The 21540-nt window shown below is 31.3% G+C and overlaps 3 protein-coding genes across 3 annotated transcripts in view; 1 reads left to right on the plus strand and 2 right to left on the minus strand.

Annotated features, from left to right (window-relative positions):
• Positions 1–21540, minus strand: part of LOC120357578 (methionine aminopeptidase 1D, mitochondrial-like) — a 217515-nt gene that overhangs the window by 89374 nt on the left and 106601 nt on the right. The gene's annotated exons all lie outside the window — the stretch shown is intronic.
• Positions 1572–4182, minus strand: LOC105197327 (deoxynucleotidyltransferase terminal-interacting protein 2). Its single transcript, XM_011163628.3, has 2 exons — positions 3966–4182; positions 1572–2434 (listed from the first exon to the last, which is right to left on the minus strand). Exons 1-2 carry the CDS (start codon positions 4063–4065, stop codon positions 1758–1760), a joined length of 777 nt encoding a protein of 258 aa, XP_011161930.1. The 5' UTR covers positions 4066–4182; the 3' UTR covers positions 1572–1757.
• LOC105197326 (transcription initiation factor TFIID subunit 8) lies at positions 10891–18955 on the plus strand. Its single transcript, XM_039447862.1, has 5 exons — positions 10891–11152; positions 11568–11854; positions 17841–17991; positions 18094–18237; positions 18399–18955. Exons 1-5 carry the CDS (start codon positions 11023–11025, stop codon positions 18560–18562), a joined length of 876 nt encoding a protein of 291 aa, XP_039303796.1. The 5' UTR covers positions 10891–11022; the 3' UTR covers positions 18563–18955.

Consider the following 21540-nt stretch of genomic DNA (forward strand, 5'->3'; position numbering starts at 1 on the left):
GTCAAGCGAGGAAGATGCATGATCAAAGCGCGCCCCACCACCTTCTGCTAACTTTCGGATCTCTTCCGTGCTACCAAGAGCCACGTGCGTGCGCTTCGCGTGTGTGTGTGTGGCAGGCGAGCGCCATCGCGTTGACCGGTAGACAATACTGCTACTCTCTCCTTATCGCCCTACCCGCCGCGACTGCCCAGCGATCGACGGGCAGTCCATGCATGCGGTGGACAGGAAAAATACGCGCTCATTCGACGAAATTTTTATTTCGATAATTATAGCGAATAATAAAAAGTGATAAAGGACTTTTCTTCTCAGTATGACTTGCTCTATCAACCTACGAGAGCATAAGTTTTAGTTTTCTGACATCCTGTATAATTTAAAATACGTACACCCATGGAATTTGATTCTGTCCATGGGGAAATTTTCCAAACTAAAAAGTCGCTATTTTTCTACATACTTACAATTTATGATTAACGTAACAACCAATAAGCTCTAGTCGTTACATTAATCATGAACTGCGAATATGTAGAAAGTGGTGACTTCCCCGTTTGGAAAATTTCCCCATGGACAGAATCAAATTCCGTGGGTGTACAATAATAAGAAATAAAAATATGTACAATAATAAGAAATATAATTTCTTTATTGTATTTATTGTATTTAGTATTTTAGATATAATTAATAAATTTTCGTAATTGCCAAGTTAGTTCGAGGATAATTTAAAAAATTATTGGCCGTGTTTAGCAGAGAAAGTAGATTCTTTAATGATTGATTTGTACATTTTGTTGAGAAAATAATTCCGAATTTTGCTATCTATAATAATAATCTTTTTTTAAAATCTTAACAGTAAAAACATTTTTCAATTAAAAGAGTACCAAAAAATAATGAAATCCCTACAAAAATCGTTAAATATATATATATATATATATATATATATATATATACGCCAGATATATAAAAAAGTATCGTATTAGTCTGTCTTGTATTAAAAACATGTTTTTAAATTAAACTATTTCAAAAAAAGATTAAATCATACAATTAGCCGGGTATTTTATGATATTTCATTAAACATAAAAAAACACAACAGTATTTTCCTTTAAACCCACGTAAACTCTAAATTTTTTTAAACCATGTATATTAAAATTATTAATTGGAACAATTAGCAAAATGTCTGATTACCAAAAAGTATATGCAGTAAAAGTTCAATCTATTATTTTTCCAAATAATTTTAAGTTTCATAAAAGCAGACTTCAAATGACTAAACGACAAACGGGATCATAGTGAAAAAAATATACTTGGCGTACTCTGGATCTCTTTATATCTGGATCTACGTCTTATGTATTTAAATAATACAACTTGGCCACACCAAGTATTTTTTTTTTACTACGATCCCGTTTGTCGTTTAGTCACTTGAAGTCTGTTTTATGAAACTTAAAATTATTTTGGAAAATAATAGATTGAACTTCTACTGCATTTTTAGTCATCAAACACTTTGCTAATTGTTCTAATTAATAATCTTAATATACATGTTTTTAAAAAATTTAGAGTTTACGTGGGTTTAGAGAAAAATGTTGTTTTTTATGTCTAATGAAATACCTAGCTAACTGTATGATCTAATCTTTTTTTAGAATAGTTTAATTTAAAAACATGTTTTTAACATAAGACAGACTAATATACAATACTTTTTTATATACCTGGCGTACATTTTTTCTTTTTTTTTTTTAAAGATTTTTTTAGGGATATGTATACATAACTTTTCAAGTATATTATTTTTTCTTCTTTTCTTTAAGTCTTCTCCCATGTTTGTGTGCTTTGTAATGTGTCTTTTGCTTTTCTTCGATAATCTCCTTATATTTGCGCTTGTTGTATTTTGTGAATTCTGCATCTGCTATTAGCTCATCAACAATATTTTTCTTACGCTCCTTCTTTTTAAGACGTGAGGAATAGAAATCTATCGGAGAATCAATAACTTTACCGACATGAAAGTGTTTCGGCAATGCTTTCATGTCATTTTTCTTGTAGAAGTGTTTCGGGTTTAACACAGATCTCATTTTTAGTACTTCAAGGTCGTGTCTGATCTCCTGTGTTATTTCAGGTGCTCGCATATTAAACCATCCTGTGCCTGTTCCCATCTTTTGTTTCTTATATTGCTTTTGCTTTTGCAATTGGCATTTACTTAACTCATAAGGTGGTACAACATGTAACCGTTCAAAATCTGATTTGATAATACTCTTCTTTAAAATCTTGTCCAATGGATTGATTTCTTTTCTTATATATGTTAATTCTTCTGTTGATTCAAAGGGTTTTGTAGATTTCCAACCCATATCAGTTTCAAACTTTTCAAGATCAAAGTCTTTACTAGAAATAAGTCTCTTTCTTTTTGATTGCTCTTTTTTTTTAATGCCTAAAAAATCTGCATCATATATCCTTGTTGAATCAACATCTAATAAAAAAAAGAATATTCTTTAATTATTTAATTTGAGCATGTGATAAATTATTGCTCAACAAGTGCACACTATATTAATTCACATTTTTGCTCCAGAAATGCTTCTTTTTTGGGTAATTATTCAGAATAGCTATCCCACTTCAATTTTTGATAAAATTATATTCATTTGGCGTGTTTTTACTCAAAGCAAAAGAATCTGGCAGAAAAAAAGCGGTCTGTCTCGCAAGCTAGTTATTGTTTTAAGACTTTAAAAGTTAAGGTATCTGTCATATTAGGCTTGCTCTTTTTAGCTGAACTGGCACTAGTTCAGAGTTTATCTTTCTTCTTTCAACGTGAAGGGAAGAAGATAAACTATGAACTAGTGCAGTCAATTCAGCTAAAAAGAACAGGCCTATTGACTTAATAGATGCATTCAGTACTACAATCGCTAACTAATTTGCCGTAATAAACTATTTTTTTTTTTTTTTTTTACTTCAAAACACATGCTCTCTGCTTTAAAAATAAATTTTCTGCTTTAAAATCATAAAAATTATATAAAAAAAAATAATAATTTCCATTTTTAAAACAGAAAATTTGTGAATGTAATTAGAATAGATTTTAACAACTTATGAGCAAATAATAAATTTCAAATGTTATCTAGTTAAAATATTTATTTATTAAAACAATACACTTAAATCAAAAACGTACGTTTTAACTCCAGTCTTCATCAGCATCTTACAATATTTAGTAATAGTGAACTAAGGTTCTTAACAGAAATCGTAAATATATTAAGTATATTGTAATATTAAGTACATGTAGAGAGAATTTGTGTTTTTAAATCAGAGCATTTGCATTTTTAAAGTAGAGAATTAATGTTTTAAAGCAAACAAAGTAAAACATGTTCTGCTTTAAAAATGCAAAATATTTCTTTACATAATTTTTATGGTCTTAAAGCAGAGAATTATTGGTTTGTTATAGCCGCTCGGTGAGCAATTATAGCAATCGGTGAGTAGTACTAAATGAACCAATTAAGCCGATATAATAGATGTCTTAATTTGTAAAGTTTTGAACTTTAAGGGCCTAAGAAGAATGGTTGACTTATAATTTTAAGACAATTTTACAACTTAAATCTTTGTCTTTACTAACACACAACTGTTTTATGTCTCAAGTCTTAAACTAAAAAGAGATTTGTAACTTAAGACACACAGTTATTGTGCATTACTAAAGACAAAAATTCAAGTCGTACAACTTATCTTAAAATGATAAGTCAACCATTCTGCTTAGGCCCTTTTGTGCGTTACTAAAGACAAAGACTTAAATTGTAAAACTTGTCTTAAAATTATAAGTCAATCATTCTGCTTAGGCCCTAACGCTTAATAATTCGCTTCGCGAATCGGACCGCCTCATTTTTCTGGTAGACTCTTTCGTTTTAAGTGAAAACGCGTCAAATGAGTATATTTTTATTTAAATTTGAGGTGAGATATTCTAAATAATTATCCACTTAAATCGTAACCTCATAGAGAAAAAAAATAAATATGGATATAATTACCAATGGTTCTAATTTCCATATCATCGTCATCATCACTATCTATCAATCGGTCTTTATTTGTCAGCTCAGAATCTCCTCTCGTATCAATTATTATATTCATCCTGAATACTATTTATTCCTTCGTTGCTGATTATGTTACAGCGAATTCGGTTGGACTGCACCAGTGTGCACTGATGCACGTTAAGGTCAACGCACAATACAGTCGTGAGTTAAAAGGTTCCAACACATTTTCTTCAATATCATCAATCGGCGAACATAATTGGTTGGATCCACAGGTAAGAACCAATTACGTTCGCCGTTCGATGAACAAGTCTACATTCCAAAAATCATTGAAAAAAAATATGTTGCAACCTTTTAGCTCATGACTGTATGTATGTATAGTCGTGAGCTAAAAGGTTGCAACACATTTTCTTCAATGGTTTTTGGAAAGTAAACTTGCTCATCGAACGATGAACATAATTGGTTCTTACCTGTGGATCCAACCAATTACGTTCGCCGATCAAAGAGCAATTCTACATTCCAAAACCATCGAAGAAAATGTGTTACAACTTTTTAGCTCACGACTATACACCCACTTTCGACAATGCGTGTATACATAATACACATATTTAATTATCTCGATTCATATTATACCAACTTAATATATTATTTTTTAAATTTATTTCTGAAATTAAGATAATTTAATAGAAAATTACTAGTTAGTGCGCGTATCAAGTGCTCGGTGTAAACTAGGACTTTGATTCTGTCCATGGGAAAATTCTCCAAACTGAGAAGTCACCACTTTCTACATACTCGCAATTCATGATTAATAAAACGACTAGAGCTTATTGGTCGTTACGTTAATCATAAACTGTAAGTACGTAGAAAGATAGCGACTTCTCAGTTTGAAAAATTTCCTCAGTTTGAAAAATTCGTTCTTACCTGTAGATCCAATCAATTACGTTTGCCGTTCAATGAGCAAGTCTACATTCCAAAAACCATCAAAGAAAATGTGTTGCAACCTTTTAGCTCACAACTATACACCTATGGAATTTGATTCTGTCCATGGAGAAATTTTCTAAACTGAGAAGTCACCACTTTCTACATACTTGCAGTTTATGATTAATGTAACTACTAGAGCTTATTGGTCGTTACGTTAATCATAAACTGTAAAAATGTAGAAAGATAGCGACTTCTTAGTTTAGAAAATTTCCCCATGGACAGAATCAAATTCCATGGGTGTACATACATACACCCAAAGACTTTGATTCTGTCCATGAGGAAATTTTCCAAACTGAGAAGTTACCACTTTCTACCGTTTGTTTTCTGTTCCTGAATTCCCTGAATTAGTGTGCACTTAAAATGAAATAGATATATATTTGAAAGTTAGTGAAAGCATGAAGGAACGTTCCAGTGCAGTCTAGTGCAGGAATAGAAAATAAACCTCTACATACTCGTAGTTCATGATTAATGAAACGACAAGAGCTTAAAGGGCCTCGCACATGAAATGCATAACATAACATAAGCACAACATAAGACCGATGGACCAATGAACATCCAACATAAAGTCGCCATATTGATTTACTTAACATTTTTATTGGTCCATCGGTCTTATGTTGTGCTTATGTTATGTTATGCATTTCATGTGCGAGGCCCTTAAAAGCTATAACACACACTCACTGAACTTAATACATACAGGAAAGAACCGTCCTATAGAAATCGTGTGTAAAAGTCCGGTCAGAGAGAGAGGTTTCCATTATGTTGGCTGTTTCTTTTCTTCTTAAGAGCCTCGCACATGAAATACATAACATAACATAAGCACAACATAAGACCGTTGCACCAATGAGCATCCAACATAAAGTCGCCATATTGATTTACATAAGATTCCCATTGGTCCAGAGGTCTTATGTTACGCTTATGCTCTGTTATGCACTTTATGTGCAAGGTCCTTAACCGAAATTATCCTCTATTCGTTCTCTGGCCCATAAGGTAGCGTGTGTTTTTTCCCTTACGTCGATTATCACACCCTCTCTTGTCTAAGATCGGCTGATCCCGATAGCGCACATCCCGATAGCACACAAACCACTCACAATGGCAGATGCCTAGAGATTTTCCGTAGATTGGGTTTGATAAGTCAAGATGATTGGTTGGCGGGCTATTAGGATGTGCGCTATCGGAACCCTCCCGTCTAAGATAGCAGTTTACGCTCTGTCTATAGTTTCGTAAGTCTATGGGGTCACCCATTTTAGGGACCTCGTTTCTTTCTTGATTATTTTTACGTTCATGACCGAATGTCACGCGCGACCACGAATGTATTGTGATGCATGATGTAAGAAACATGGCGCATTGCCTGGCTGAGCAGCACTTCCATTATTACGAAGAGGCCAAAAACTGGGTCGATTCGTGGATCGCCGCAAAAGACGAGCAGTTTTTTCGACGCGGGATTCGTATGCTGCTCGAAAGGTGGGAGAAAGTAGTGGCTAGCGATGGACAATACTTTCAAGAATAAGTATATAACCATTTTTCAACAATCAATCCTCAAATTTTGACAAAAAACGGCGGTTTTCAATTTGTACTCTTAATATAAAAATGTAAAAATACTTGAAATTTATTATGTAACGCTGGTAGTTTCTCGGTGTCGGTTACGGGATTTAGGTTCAGGATCGGTTGCTCGGATGTGCTCGCCGGATGTCCGGGTTCGTGTCAAATGATAACGCCGTGGTTTGGTATTGGAAACGAAATAGTTTAAATATATTTTGATATGTTTGTTTAATACAAAATAATCATACAGTCCCGATATCGTTATCGGATAATACTGAACTCCACGAATAGTATTACGGCACTGGAGTGCTTAATTGCGCGGTCGTCGGCCCGCGTGAAACTAAGAGAACGGTCACAATGTATTCGCGGCGTACTTAATATCTAAACACTTAGAAGAAACGGATTTTAGAAACTCTGGAAATAGACGGACACGTGTTATGCGCTATGCGCTCGGAGGTAGCAATCGGGGTTGCTCGGTTAACAATCATCGGTTCCGCGGACAAGAAAATATAATTCGCAGTGTCACTTAATATTAAAGAACGGACTCGGATAGTTATAGCCATGATGTAAGAAGAAAGGTGAAACAAGTAACAAGATGCGCAGTGGACCATACTCTAGACCAATCAGAAGTGGGTCCAAATTTTGAGATTCAATATGGCTACGGTTCCGGTACTGGGGCGTATTTATACTTGTATTTATACGTGAATCGGAAATAATCGGTGAATCGGAGAAATTCAAAGCTACTTAAAAAAGGAAGAACGTGAAGGTAAAGTTGAGACTTTGTACATTAATAAAAATTGTGATAATTGTTACTTCAAATTTTTTAAACTTGAATTAGAAAAAATTTGGAAAATTATAAGAATGAGCTTATGTGTTTGGCTAAATTGTTGTATGTTATGTTTATAACAACAGTGTTTATTGAAACAGTAATTTGTGTTAAAGATAATAAATTTCAAGTATTTTTACATTTTTATATTTATTTTTTTTTAACATCTACATTTTAAGTACGTGTGACTACATATCATTGTTTCGTATTCAAATTGCGCGGATATATTTGGACCCAAATTTCATTGGCTCACCACATCGAGCCACGCCTCTTACCGCGCATCGAGCCGCCGACGATGCGCGTTGTTTCACCTTGTTTCTTACATCATGGTTATAGCAACAGACGGACAGGCATTATGCGCAAGGCGCTCGGAAGCAATGATCGGAGTTGCCGTGAAGCGGCTAACTTAACTTACGGTTAAACGGGCCGTGATTGGCTCGCGCGACGGACGGTTGCGATCGCGGAATCGGCAGTGCGCGGTGCAGCGGACAGTTCCGCGATACGCGAGAGCGGTCGACGGTAGAGACCTAAGCGGTCTCTCCCTGCGGAGTGTTGTCACCCCGTAGGGAACAGGTTTGCGGAATGAGCCGGAGAACGGCGTCGAGCATTTCCGACGACGGTGCTGGTCTCGAGAATCCCCGAACGGAATTGCGGGACGGACGGTTTCTACTGGCCGAGAATACCCAGCCGTGGAAACGACGAGTATTCCCATCGAGGACGGAGGATGGGATCGGCCGAGTATTCCCAGCCGTTAGGACCGACGAGTATGCCCGTCGCGAGAAAGTTAGAACGAGAATGCCCGTTCCCGAGGAAGTGCTTGAGAATGCCCAAGCTAAGGAGCGTCGAGAATACCCGGCGCAGGAGCGGAGTAGGTTTAAGATCGGTGGCTCGGAGCAGCGATCTGATTTCGGCTGCCCGCTGCCGGCTTATATAGCGGTCGGCGCGGTCGCAAGTACCAATCAGCGCGCGCGGTAGGGCCGGCCGGAGTAGGAGCGTTTGCTGAACGCGGCGCGCGGCACGCATGGTAGCGCGTGATCACGGCAAGCTTAGCTGAGCGCGTGCACGTGCTCGGTCTTAAGATGCAATTTCACGCAGCGAGTAAAAGCTGGCGTTTCACCCCCACTCAATCGCAACGCAAAGCAGCGTTAAAAAGCTAAACGCTATCGCCTCTATCCTTTTCATGTAGCGAATAAAAGCTGGCGTTTTACTCTTACTCTACCCAACTCCACCGCAACTCAAAGCAGCGTTAAAAGCGGCAATTGCTAAGTACATAATCTGACAAAAATGGAGTTGGAATATTATAATCAATATATCAAGTATGTAAAATATTATAAACACACAGTGGCGGTTATAGCTGAAATTAGAAGACGACGTATAGCTGCTGCAATTGCTGCAATGTATTTGTTAAAAAAAGAAAGGAAATAGATATAAAAAAAAAAGTTTTGGGTAGCTCCGATTTTTGTAAGTCGTAATGAGCACAGTTTCTTCTTTGCATCGGGCCGAAATTGTTACTAATGTATTTACCGCTTTTAGAATAAAAATAATATGAATTTTTATCTATGTAACATTCATTATATCCCTCCATACAAGAGTGCCGATATATTTCTTCACTTTCTTGTATGGTACAAACAATTGTTTTGCACACACCACAAGTATATGAGAGTATAACAGAATTTCCTACAATATAAAAAACACAGTTATTAACAAAATACAACAAATAAAGCTATCTAACATAAATAAATAAAAAATAAAAAGCAACCTAGCTTAAAAGTATGGTTACTATACAGGATGTCAGGTAACGATCGCCCGTGGTTTCGTGGATTGATAAATCAAGTAAAACTGAGTAGAAAAGTCCTTTACCACTTTTTAATATTTGCCATAGTTAACGAAATAAAAATTAATAAAGTCTGCGAATAAGCGCGTATCACCGCGCGCAAGGACCGCCCGCCGGTCGCCGAGACGTAGGCAACCGCGGCTGTAGGCGGGGCGCTGTGCGGTGAGGAGGGAAAAACAGCTACTGCTTTTCCTTCCACACCGCACAGCGCAATTATATATATATATATATATATATATATATATATATATATAATGCTTGGGTGTACATCCAAGGACTTTGATTCTATCCATGGGGAAATTTTCCAAACTGAAAAGTCGCTATCTTTCTACATACTTACAGTTCATGATTAACGTAACAACCAATAAGCTCTAGTTGTTTCATTAATCACGAACTGCGAGTATGTAGAAAGTGGTGACTTCTCAGTTTGGAAAATTTTCCCATGGACAGAATCAAAGTCCTTGAGTGTACATAATACATATAATAATAAAACACATATAATAAAATTATAAAGATAAAACACAATATTTATTTTTAGAATATACTTGCTAACTTATTTCCTTGTAAAAAAATAAAATAACAATTTTAAAATAATTATAATCATCATATATGTAACAAAAATAAAATATTATTTGCTTTAACCATCAAACTTCTTACATATGAAAGACTTTTTCGCATTAAATAATAAAACTTATGTAACCTATTTTATTGACTTTAAATATATATCTTTTATTAAATTAAAATTATCATAAATAAATAAGATTGTATTAGATTTTGATGGTTTTAACGCAGAACGTTTTGCTGTGATAAGTAAACTTGCAGAAGAGAATGGACGTTCAGATGCTAAACTTGTAATCGGTATGGCATAAATGCAGCACATCAATTTGTATAAGTTTGGCAAAGAATTAAGAAATAAGAATTTGAATTCTCAACTGTGATTGGCTAATTCTCACGGTACGTCTTATGGTTTCGGTTATGGAAGGTGTGTGTTATAAGGGCCTCTCACATAAAATGCATAACAAAGCATAAGCATAGCGTAAAGGGCCTCGCACATAAAATGCATAACATAACATAAGCACAACATAAGACCAATGGACCAATGAGCATCCAGCATAAAGTCGCCATATTGATTTACATAAGATTCTCATTGGTCCAGAGGCCTTATGCTATGCTTATGCTCTGTTATGCATTTCATGTGCGAGGCCCTTTATGGCTCTGGCAGACCAGCGCGATTTGCGACACGCGACGCGCGATTATCCAATAGGCGTACGTCTTTTCAAAAAATTGTAAACACCTATTGGATAATCGCGCGTCACGTGTCGCAAATCGCGCTGGTCTGCCAGAGCCATAAGACCTCTGGGGGTCAATCATGAAAGTTTTTCCCTTGGGCGGAAACGTGAAAAGTGAAAATCTTTACCATTGAAGTTAATGGAGAAATTTTTCACTTTTCACGTTTTTGCCTTAGGGAAAAAGTTTCATGATCGACCCCCTGGCCCAGACCTATGCGCCGTTTTATTTTATACAGGCGGCAGCGGAATCGGCGGATGATAATTTATCGGCGGCGGCGGCGCAGCGCGGCGGCGCAAGGGTCTAGCTGTAAAGACACTACTAAAGGGTCTCGCACATGAAATGCATAACGTAACATAAGCACAACGTAAAACTGATGGACCAATGAGCATCCAGTATAAAGTCGCCATATTAATTTACATAAAATTCTCATTGGTCCAGAGGTCTTATGCTACACTTATGCTGTTATGCATTTTATGTGCGAGGTCCTTTAAAACACTAGAGTCTATATATAGTTCTAAATAGTGTGTTTATCTTGTGCAAAACTTTTTTGAGGTTTTAAGCAAGCAGATTTATTAAAAAAAAAAATTATGGATTCGCAAATAGTAAATACTCGAAGAAAAATATTAAATCAAGTAGTTTCAAGCATTTTAGTAGAATGTGGTTATGATACATGTGAGAAGCAAGTATTGGAAACACTCACCGAAATGTTACAGTCATGTAAGGTTCAAATTTATACTTTTAAGTAATTAACCTAAAATCTCATAAATTTTTACGTTTAACTTTGGCTTTGTTGACATTTATAACGAAACGCGTCAAATGAGCCTAATTTCGTCAAAATCGTAGGTGGTGGGGGTCTTCTTAACATTTACTGACATGTTATATTTCAATGTTTCTGTTAATTATTAAAATTTTTATGACAATTATACAAATATTTGTATAAATATTTTAATTGTTATTGACCTTTTCTTTACATAATTGATTTTGTATTTATTTCATTAGTATATTAGCCCTTTTAGAAATAGTTAATTTTATATTAAGCTATATAATTTTTTAATTACATTTTTTAGAAATGTTTTAAAATTTTTTTTGCAATATAAAATATTTATTGTTCTCTTTTCATTGATGGTTCTAGTTATTGTGGAGATTGGAGCTTCAAGTAGAAATTATTGTGAACTTTCTGGTAGAACAGAACCTCTCATAGCAGATGTAATATTGGGATTGATTAATATGGGCATGAAATTAGATAATATAGAGACTTATGCAAAGCGACAAAATAGGACAGTCTTGCCGATGCTTCAACAACAAACACAAGCAAAACAACTGAATATCTTACAAGCTGGTGTTAAGCAAGGCCATCCATCACATATACCAAATTATTTACCAGCCTTTCCTGATCCACATGCATATATCAGAACTCCAGTAAATATTTATATATTATTAAATAATATTACAATTATATATACACACATGATTGCATCAAAATTAGTTAAAAATTTAAAAGTAAAATAAAGTTGAAAAGTTAATAACTTTTAACTTGATTAACTTTAAATGATTTTAATTTTAATTTTAAGGTTCCTGATTCCTCAGCTAAGAACTTTGCATTGATGATAGCAACGTAGTATCATGGAAAAAAAGAACTAATAAGCATGAAATGTGACAGGTTAATGATGAAATTTTGTTTGGCATACCATTTCATTAGTAGCATTTGATTATAAAAATGTGACTTGTTTCATAATTATCAAATTTGTAAAAAATTTGTAAAATGAGCCACAAGTAAAGTTAACTTCAAAATTTTATACATAAAAGCATATTTTTTTACTTGTTTCAATAGTTATCTGTGTTTTCCTGCTTGAATAAGCTTTGCTTTATGTGCTTTTTACAACTTATTGACTGACATGGGAGAAAAGGATAGTTGAGGTCCATTTTTACAAATGTTTTAAAATGATCTCATTATTTCGTTTTATTTAAATTTTCTTTATTTACAAAACTCATGGATCAAATTTCAGCTTAATCATGCATTTTTCTGCCCAAATAGACTTCATTTCATGAGCCTTTTACAACTATTTACTGATTGTCAGGAGAAAAGGATAGTCAAAATCCATTTTTACAAATGTTTCAAAATGATCTTATTCTGTTTTATCCAAATTCTCTTTATTTACAAATGTCATGGATGAAACTTTTATGTATTATTTCTTGCTTATGATATAATCACTTCAATATAACTGCGTGAGGAGCTAGGAGCCTTAGCTGGTTATTTTTTAAATATAAACTTTATTAACTTTTTTCTTAAGTTAAATATTTTTGTATGTAAAACAAAAAAATTTATACAAATAAAAATGTATTCCACAGAAATAATATTTCTTTATTATTTTATATAAATTTAATTTACAAATAAACAAATTTGCTTGATTTATATTGTAATTGATTTTGAGTAACTTAATTTTAAAAACTTGCAAATTTCTAATTTAATATGAATAATATTTTTCAAAATTAACTTTTAATTTAATTTTACTTTAATGTAACTTTTAACTAATAAGTTTTTGTTTATATAATTTTTAATGTAATTTAATTTATTTTATGAATCATTAACTTTAGTTAATTTAATTAAAAAATATATATTTTTTAATTAAATTAACTAAAGTTAATGACTCGTAAAATTAACATACAGTACTGGCTAAAATTATATCACCTTTCGATTTTTGAAGTATAACTTTTATTGAAGTGTATCAAATGCACTCAAAATTTTATAGTAAATTCTTGATGAAAGGTACATCTCGTATATAAAGTATAATGAGATTTAACAACATACACTATGATCATCGAATTTTTTATTAATTTTTTCATAGTTGCACTTTTGTACTTTTTTTGTTTTTCGTGTCGCAATCATTGTTTTTACCACCACAACCTAGTTTTAGCAGTTAAATTTAATATTCCACATTATTTATACTTTGTTATGACTCAAAATTATGATTCAAATTTTACATATTTTGGAAATTTTAAATAAAAATAATTTTCCACATGTTGCTGTTTTTATTATTTAATAAAAAGTTATTATTTATGTAAGTTATACTTATCATTAAAATATATTATGATTTAAGAGAGATTCGTGCCTTTTACAACAAATTATGCTCAAAAATAATCGGAAGGTGATATAATTTTGGCCGGTACTACGTATATACAGGGTGTCTAAAAAAAGGATCACATATTTTGATCGCAGGTAGTATTGATCCAAACAAGAAGAAAAGGTCTAATTAATATGGGTCCTAAAACTAATATCTTCAAAGATACAAGCTATTTTGTTATTTGAGCTCTTTGTCATTTTCTTATTAGTCCTGTTAGAATGTACTGAACAAAGGAGTAAGGGAGAGTGGGGTACAATGGGGATATCTTTTTTTCTAGATGCCTTAACCCTTAAACACGTAAGTGGGTCTGAGAGACACCATATGAAGTTTTGAACGCTTGCTATGTGAAGACGGAATGAGATAGGAGGTTCGAACCAAGACGTAAAAAGTTTGAAATCTTTTTTTTCAATTGATATAGTTGATCAACTTTTTTGGTCAACTAGAATTCGAACGGCACGGCAGCAAAGTTTTGTTAGGGTCAATGCGACCCATATAGTGTGTAAGTGAAACTTTTTTTGTGAGTATTTTACATAAAATAACTGGACAAAATACGTTCGAACAGGTCGATTTGCAGATGTTACTCGCATATACTCTGTCTAAAGTTGGAATACTATAAAATGTTATAGAAAAAAAGAGTTTTACCGAAATATATCATGAAACACATCAATTTTCAATTTTAGACACAATTTAATCAAAAATTCTTCATATTTGCCTTGTTACATAAGTACATTTTTTAATAGAAGTGACAATATAATTTTTTTTGAAAGTATGAATCTTTAGCTTTAAAACGCTGTATTGTAAAGTTCTTTAAAGTTTTTTGTTGCAAAGATATGATTTTTTTTAAAGTGGATTTTTAGATGCCCAAAAATACCTAATATTCTCCATGTTACATAATTATACTTTTTAAAAGAAATGACTTTGTCAAATTTTATTTTGAAAGTGTGACTCTTTAGCTTTAAAACGTCGTATTTGAAAGTCCTTAAACGTTTGTTGTTGCGAAGATATGATTTTTTGAAGGAAAAGTGGATTTTTGACCAATTTCTCATTTTTGCTTAATGGTTTTGCTTTTATAACTTCACAATAAATTATTTGTCGGCAATGCCGATTATGCAGTCACACTCCTGAGATTTTGAACTTTTGTTTTGAAATAAAAATCGTAGAAAAATATTGATTGTAATCAAAATTATAGCTTCTCAAAGTTGAAAAAGTCTCCCAGACCCAAAAATGTGTTTCCGTATTTTACAGGATCGGTGTGTTTAAGGGTTAAAAAATAAAAAATAAAGAGAGATAAAGAAACAATTTTTATTTTAATATGAAATGTAATCATTAATCTTCTATAAAAAAAATTGAAATAAAGAAACTGAATGTATGTACATATGATAACAAAATAAAAACTCCTTTTTTTACAAAGAACAAAAAATTTTAATGCTGACTCAGTATTAGAGGAGTTGCTCTATGTGATTGCCATTCACTCTCACACATGTTTCAGCTGTACGTTTACTAGGGCTGCTCACATTCGTCAAGGCCTACGCAATGTCGTTTGACTTGTAGTATCTATTGCGAACCATATTATAAATATCAGGAGACACATTCTAAAGATGATACGACTAATAAGAAAATGACAAAGAACTCAAATAACAAAATAGCTTGTATCTTTAAAGATATTAGTTTTAGGACCCATGTTAATTAGACCTTTTCTTCTTGTTTTGATGAATACTACCTATACACATATATATATATATATATATATATATATATACAGGGTATATATATATATATATATATATATATACAGGGTGTCCCGTAATGCTTCACAAATATTTCAGGGATTGAAAAAGGATGAAATTTTGAACTAAAAGTTTCTTTGCCCATTTTGGCTCAGATCATTATTTACTGACTTATTAACGGTTAAAGTTGATCAATCAGATTGCGCTCAGCCGAAGCGCCCAGAAGCGTAGCGTGCCGTGGGGCTCCTCGCGCTTACTGTAAACATTCTCCCGATTAAAATGTTATTCTAATTCTTCATATTAATAAATAAATAAATCAATAAATAGGTAGATGAATAATTAAATAAATAGGTAAATGAGTAAAAATAAATTGCAATTGAAAATTTATCTAATTTTTTAATATTTTTGATTCTTTTTATTATTTATTTATTTATTCGTTTGTTTAATTCAATTATTTAATCCATTTGTTCATTAAGTTACTTAATTTCTATGGCTAACCTCGTAGCGATGGGGAAAAATTAACTACAAGATGTTTGTCATGGGTATAAAAGAAGATTATTGGAAAAAAACATTAACAAAATAAATTGTATAATAAATAGTTTGTTAAACATATTCTTCAAAAAAATGTTTGGACATGTATCACGCATGATTATTTTGTTTTATTGTTATAGAGACCGATAAAGCTATCCGTTTTTATTTAAAATTAGATTTATAAAAAACTGTTTAATTTGTTTGAAGAGAAATTGTTTAACAAATTGCTTGTAAACAATTTATTTTGATTATTTTTTGTTAGCATCTTAATATTGACGTGTAACATACAATTCTACCTTTTTTTTTACAATTCGATCACGTTATAAACATACAATTAAAATTAAAATTTACGAATACGTAATTAATTAAATTCTCAATTGTCACTTTCATCTTTTCGTTACACAGTAAACAATTTTTTGTAAAATTTAACATACATATTTTATTATGTACCAAACAGCAGATTTGAAATGTAAATTCTAAGCTACATTAATAAAAGGCACGTGTCGACATTATTAATGTTAATTTTACTGAAGAAATGTGTTTCCACAATTTGTTTCCAAATTATGTCATTGCTATATTTATTTTGTGTTAATTTTTACATAATATTTGTGTTACTTTTTAACATATGTATGTATCGTGAATTCAATTAACAAAAAAAAATTAGGTTAACTGTTTGGTACATAATAAAATATGTATGTTAAATCTTACAAAACATTGTTTACTATGTAACGAAAAGATGAAAGTGACAATTGAGAATTTAATTAATTACGTATTCGTAAATTTTAATGGTACGTTTAATTTTAATTGTACGTTTATAACGTGATGAAATTGTAAAAAAAAAAGGTAGAATTGTATGTTACACGTCAATATTAAGATGCTAACAAAAAATAATCAAAATAAATTGTTTACAAGCAATTTGTTAAACAGTTTCTCTTCAAACAAATTAAACAGTTTTTTATAAATCTAATTTTAAATAAAAACGGATAGCTTTATCGGTCTCTATAACAATAAAACAAAATAATCATACGTGATACACGTCAAAACATTTTTTTGAAGAATATGTTTAACAAACTATTTATTATACAATTTATTTTGTTCATGTTTTTTTCCAATAATCTTCTTTTATACCCATGACAAACATCTTGTAGTTAATTTTTCCCCATCGCTACGAGGTTAGCCATGGAAATTAAGTAACTTAATGAACAAATGGATTAAATAATTGAATTAACGAATAAATAAAACGAATAAAAACAAACGAATAAATAAATAAATAATAAAAAGAATCAAAAATATTCAAAAATTAGATAAATTTTCAATTGCAATTTATTTTTACTCATTTACCTATTTATTTAATTATTCACCTACCTATTTATTGATTTATTGATTTATTTATTTATTAATATGAAGAATTAGAATAACATTTTAATCGGGAGAATGTTTACAGTAAGCGCGAGGAGTCCCACGGCACGCTACGCTTCAGGGCGCTTCGGCTGAGCGCAATCTGATTGATCAACTTTAACCGTTAATAAGTCGGTAAATAATGATCTGAGCCAAAATGGGCAAAGAAACTTTTAGTTCAAAATTTCATCCTCTTTCAATCCCTGAAATATTTATGAAGCATTACGGGACACCCTGTATATATATATAGGCCCAACCTTGCATTACATAAGCATATCTGTACATTTTAAATATTTTTAATCCTATGCACAATGAAGGAATATTAGATATTACGAAGAGAAATTAGAATTTTAGAAGCAATTTTCTCGTTGAACACTATAAATAAATAATAAATTACGTTAACAATAAAATAATAAATTTGTATGTTATATGACATTTATATCTTATATCTTATTTGAGTTCATTGTGTATTACATTTATTTCCTATTCCTAATTTTGATTTTTAGTAAATATTTATTCAAATTCCTAATATTTTCTTCATTGTGTGCCTTACATATATTGTGTGTGATTTTTGAAAAAATATTGCATAATATAGATAAAACTAATTCAACAATGGAAATATTGTAGACACATAAGCAACCAGTAACTGAATATGAAGCAATTAGAGAAAAGGTAGCAACGCAGAAACGAGATATCGAGAGAGCTTTAACGAGATTTATTGCCAAAACAGGAGAGACACATAGTTTATTTCTCACGGAAGATAACAGCATGTTTCCACGTAAAAAGATATTATTTGTATTAATTTATTGAGTATTTCAATACAACATTGAAATATAATACAATCAAAACATTATTAACAATATATCTATTTTACTTTTAGTAATATCTTGCAAACCACAATTTCCGAGTTATATCTCTGCTCTTCTACCTCAAGACCAAATATTCGAGCCAGATCCAGATTTTCAGTTTGACTCAAACCCAGTGAAAAAGAAAAAGGAACAGCAAAGCGAAGAAACGGAAGAAAGTAAGCTTATACGTCGTAAAAAAAAATATTTAAATTGTACACATAATTTAATTACTGACTTAATATGTACACACACACGCACGCACGCACACAAACACACACGCACACACACACACACACACACACATATATATATATATATATATAATTTTTGCTTACAGATAATCAAACACAAAACGAAAATATGGAACAGAATGGTGAAACTATTACGCAGCAGGATGTTATAGATAATCCATATTTAAGACCCGGAAAAATTCCTAAAAATAAAATGCCAGGTATGATGATACTTGGTCAAAATTTTGTTAAAAAAGAGCTTGAATCTTAAGTTTCATCATATAAATAATATTTCTTTTAATTTATTTAAATAATATTGATTAATATATAAAAAAAGTTCAGAAAGTTTTATTCATGACCCTTATGAATTATAAGTAGAAACTTTTTTTGAATTTGTCTTATATGTAGATCTATATACTTATTCCTTTTTTTACAAAATTCTTACAATAAAAATAAAGTTAAATAATAAAGTTATATTTTTATTATAATATAGTTACAGAAAAATATTTCGAAATACATTTGAAAATTAACACAAATCATAACATTCCATGTCATCAATGTTTATAATTGATTTATATTAGGTTATCTAAACATATATGTATGTTTACATAGAGACGCACACACATACACATATTAAGAAATAAATATCGCCATATACTTACAATTAAATCTTTTTATTACATAGTAATATTAATTAAATCATATTGTATACATTAGCATCATTAAAAAAAATAAGAGAACTCAAAACCAAAAGTGTATTTCATTATTACTGTCATAGAACTTATAGAAATGGATTTTCTTATTGCATTAATGCAGTTAATAGTAATAGCATTTAAGCTTATTATTTATTGATTTTATGAACAATTTTTTTATTAACAAAATTTATTTTTCCATTTATAATGAACAGGAGTAAAATCATATGTCAATGATAATATCAATATTATAGTTTACACATATATGGTTTTTCCACATATATGTGAGTGAGTGCATGCGTATGTGATCAACATTCTCTATTATTTGACATTTTTTTCAAATTTAAGAAAGTTAAACTTTATAAATTTAAATTGTTTCTTGAATATATTTGTATCACAATAAATATTAAAGATGACTCTGTTTTATAAATTTAGGTAATCTAAAAATATATTTTATAATTGATGAGTATATGTATAGTATATAGTTATTTAATATATAGCAATTATATAATTATATTTGTACTTATTGTGTAAAAATATATTTTAAATATGATAATATATACAAGAAAAATAAAAATGTGTGTGTGTGTGTGTGTGTGCGCGCGCGCGCGCGCATGCGCGCGTGCGTGCGTGTGCGCGTGTGTGTGTATGTGTGAATAGCTTTTACAAATATTGTTTAATTTGATTTAAAACAAAAAACATTTATTAAGTCTCCTGAATAATCGGCTGAAAACCGCGTTGACAGTGACGATGTAGTATCGCAGAAAAAATTAGAATTAATAGGTATAAAAAATGACGTGTTGATAAAATTTTATCTTACACGGTACCATTTCGGTATGTGCTTCATTGTGAAAATGTTATTTTTTCCATATTTATCAAATTCGTAAAAATGAGTCTTAAGTAATATTATGTATGAATTTTATGCATAATAGTATATATTTTATTTCTTTCAACAGCTGTCCGTGTATTTTCTTGTCTGAATAAGCTTCACTTCACGTGCTTTTTACGATTATTTACTGACTGTTGTTTTCTTAAAGGAGAAAAGAAAATAAAGACCAATTTTTACAATTTTTTAAAGCGATTGTTTTGTCTTATCCAAATTTTCTTTACAAACGACATGCAATAAACTTTTACGTACGATTTCTCATTGACATCACGATTTTAATATGGCCGCGACGACTACTCAGGAACTTAGCTTAAAGTCCTTGCACAATGTGAGGGAATAATAATAAAAACAGCGATAGAAATAGTATAGAAAATGTTCAATCAGAAACTGCAAAGAAATATTTGCGAACCAATCAGAAGCTGTAAAATCTATATCTGTTGTTATTCTCTATTGCTATCGTGCTATTCTCTCGCATTGTGCAAAGCAGATCTTGTTTGAACATTAAATATTTTAATACAGCTACAAAAAGAAATTAACCGTATGTGTCTGTATTTAGAATATATTCATATATATTATAGTTTGTTATTTTACAATTTCATACATATATTTATATGCATTGAGTTCAATATATAAATGAATCGCGCGAATACTTCCATACCTTCGAGGTCTGGCAATATCCTAATTTCTAAAAGACAATCATACTGTAGTAGACATAGACATAGACATAGGATACTTAGACTCCGTGATTAAGGAATTTAAATAAAGTTCAGGTAGAAAAGGACACACAATTTTTGAAACCGTGCGTTCTCTTGTTCGCGCATGCATGCAAAACGTATGTGTTTGTTTCACTTCCGTACCTCTTTCAACTCTCTCACACATGTGTCTCAAAAATCGTGTGTCCTTTTCTACATTCATAAGCGCACAAGATTATTTAGGGGAAAGTGGGCAAAATCGGACCGTGTTTCAAATATAAGATCTTTTTAATTTAAATGAATACGGTTAAACATTTGCATATCATTTATAATGTAAAAGTCCTTATAAAACACCGAACATGTGACAGCAGTTTGACAGTTCTCTATCATAACATTCATAGAATAGACACGAATATGTATTTTCAGCCATCAGCGTGTAAAAATTAAAAAGAAAAGGAAATTAAAATTCTTATAAATCATTAACCGTAAAAAGACACGATCTCTTGCTTACGGTAGAGTCTCGCGTGTTTACTTAGCGCAAAACTTTACTGCGTCTCTGATTTAAAAGTTGTTAAAATTTTGAAAGGCTTAATTGATTTAAGATAAAGAATGTAGAATTCAAAAATATCAAGCATTTTGTGATCACTTTTGCGGATTATTGTAAAATTTCTAAAGTTTGAAAGGATTCGTGTGCAAATCAGACTTTTACATCAAAATTGCAATTTGATCGTAGCATTGGTCAACCGATCAAAGCTATCTGATCTTAGAAATGTTGAATTAGTAAAATATTATGAGTTATCAGACTCGGAATAATTGAATTTTATTGATTTTAACTCCAATTATAATAACAATATAATATGACAGGAAAACGTCTAATTATATGTATAAACTATCAGTGATTCTATTTCAATACAATTTTTATTTTTTTACTCAAATTGCTTGTTTTCACTCAATACTAAAAAGAAAAAATACATTACAA

Source organism: Solenopsis invicta, chromosome 4 (assembly GCF_016802725.1).
Source record: "Solenopsis invicta isolate M01_SB chromosome 4, UNIL_Sinv_3.0, whole genome shotgun sequence".
Taxonomy (NCBI): Eukaryota; Metazoa; Arthropoda; class Insecta; order Hymenoptera; family Formicidae; genus Solenopsis; species Solenopsis invicta.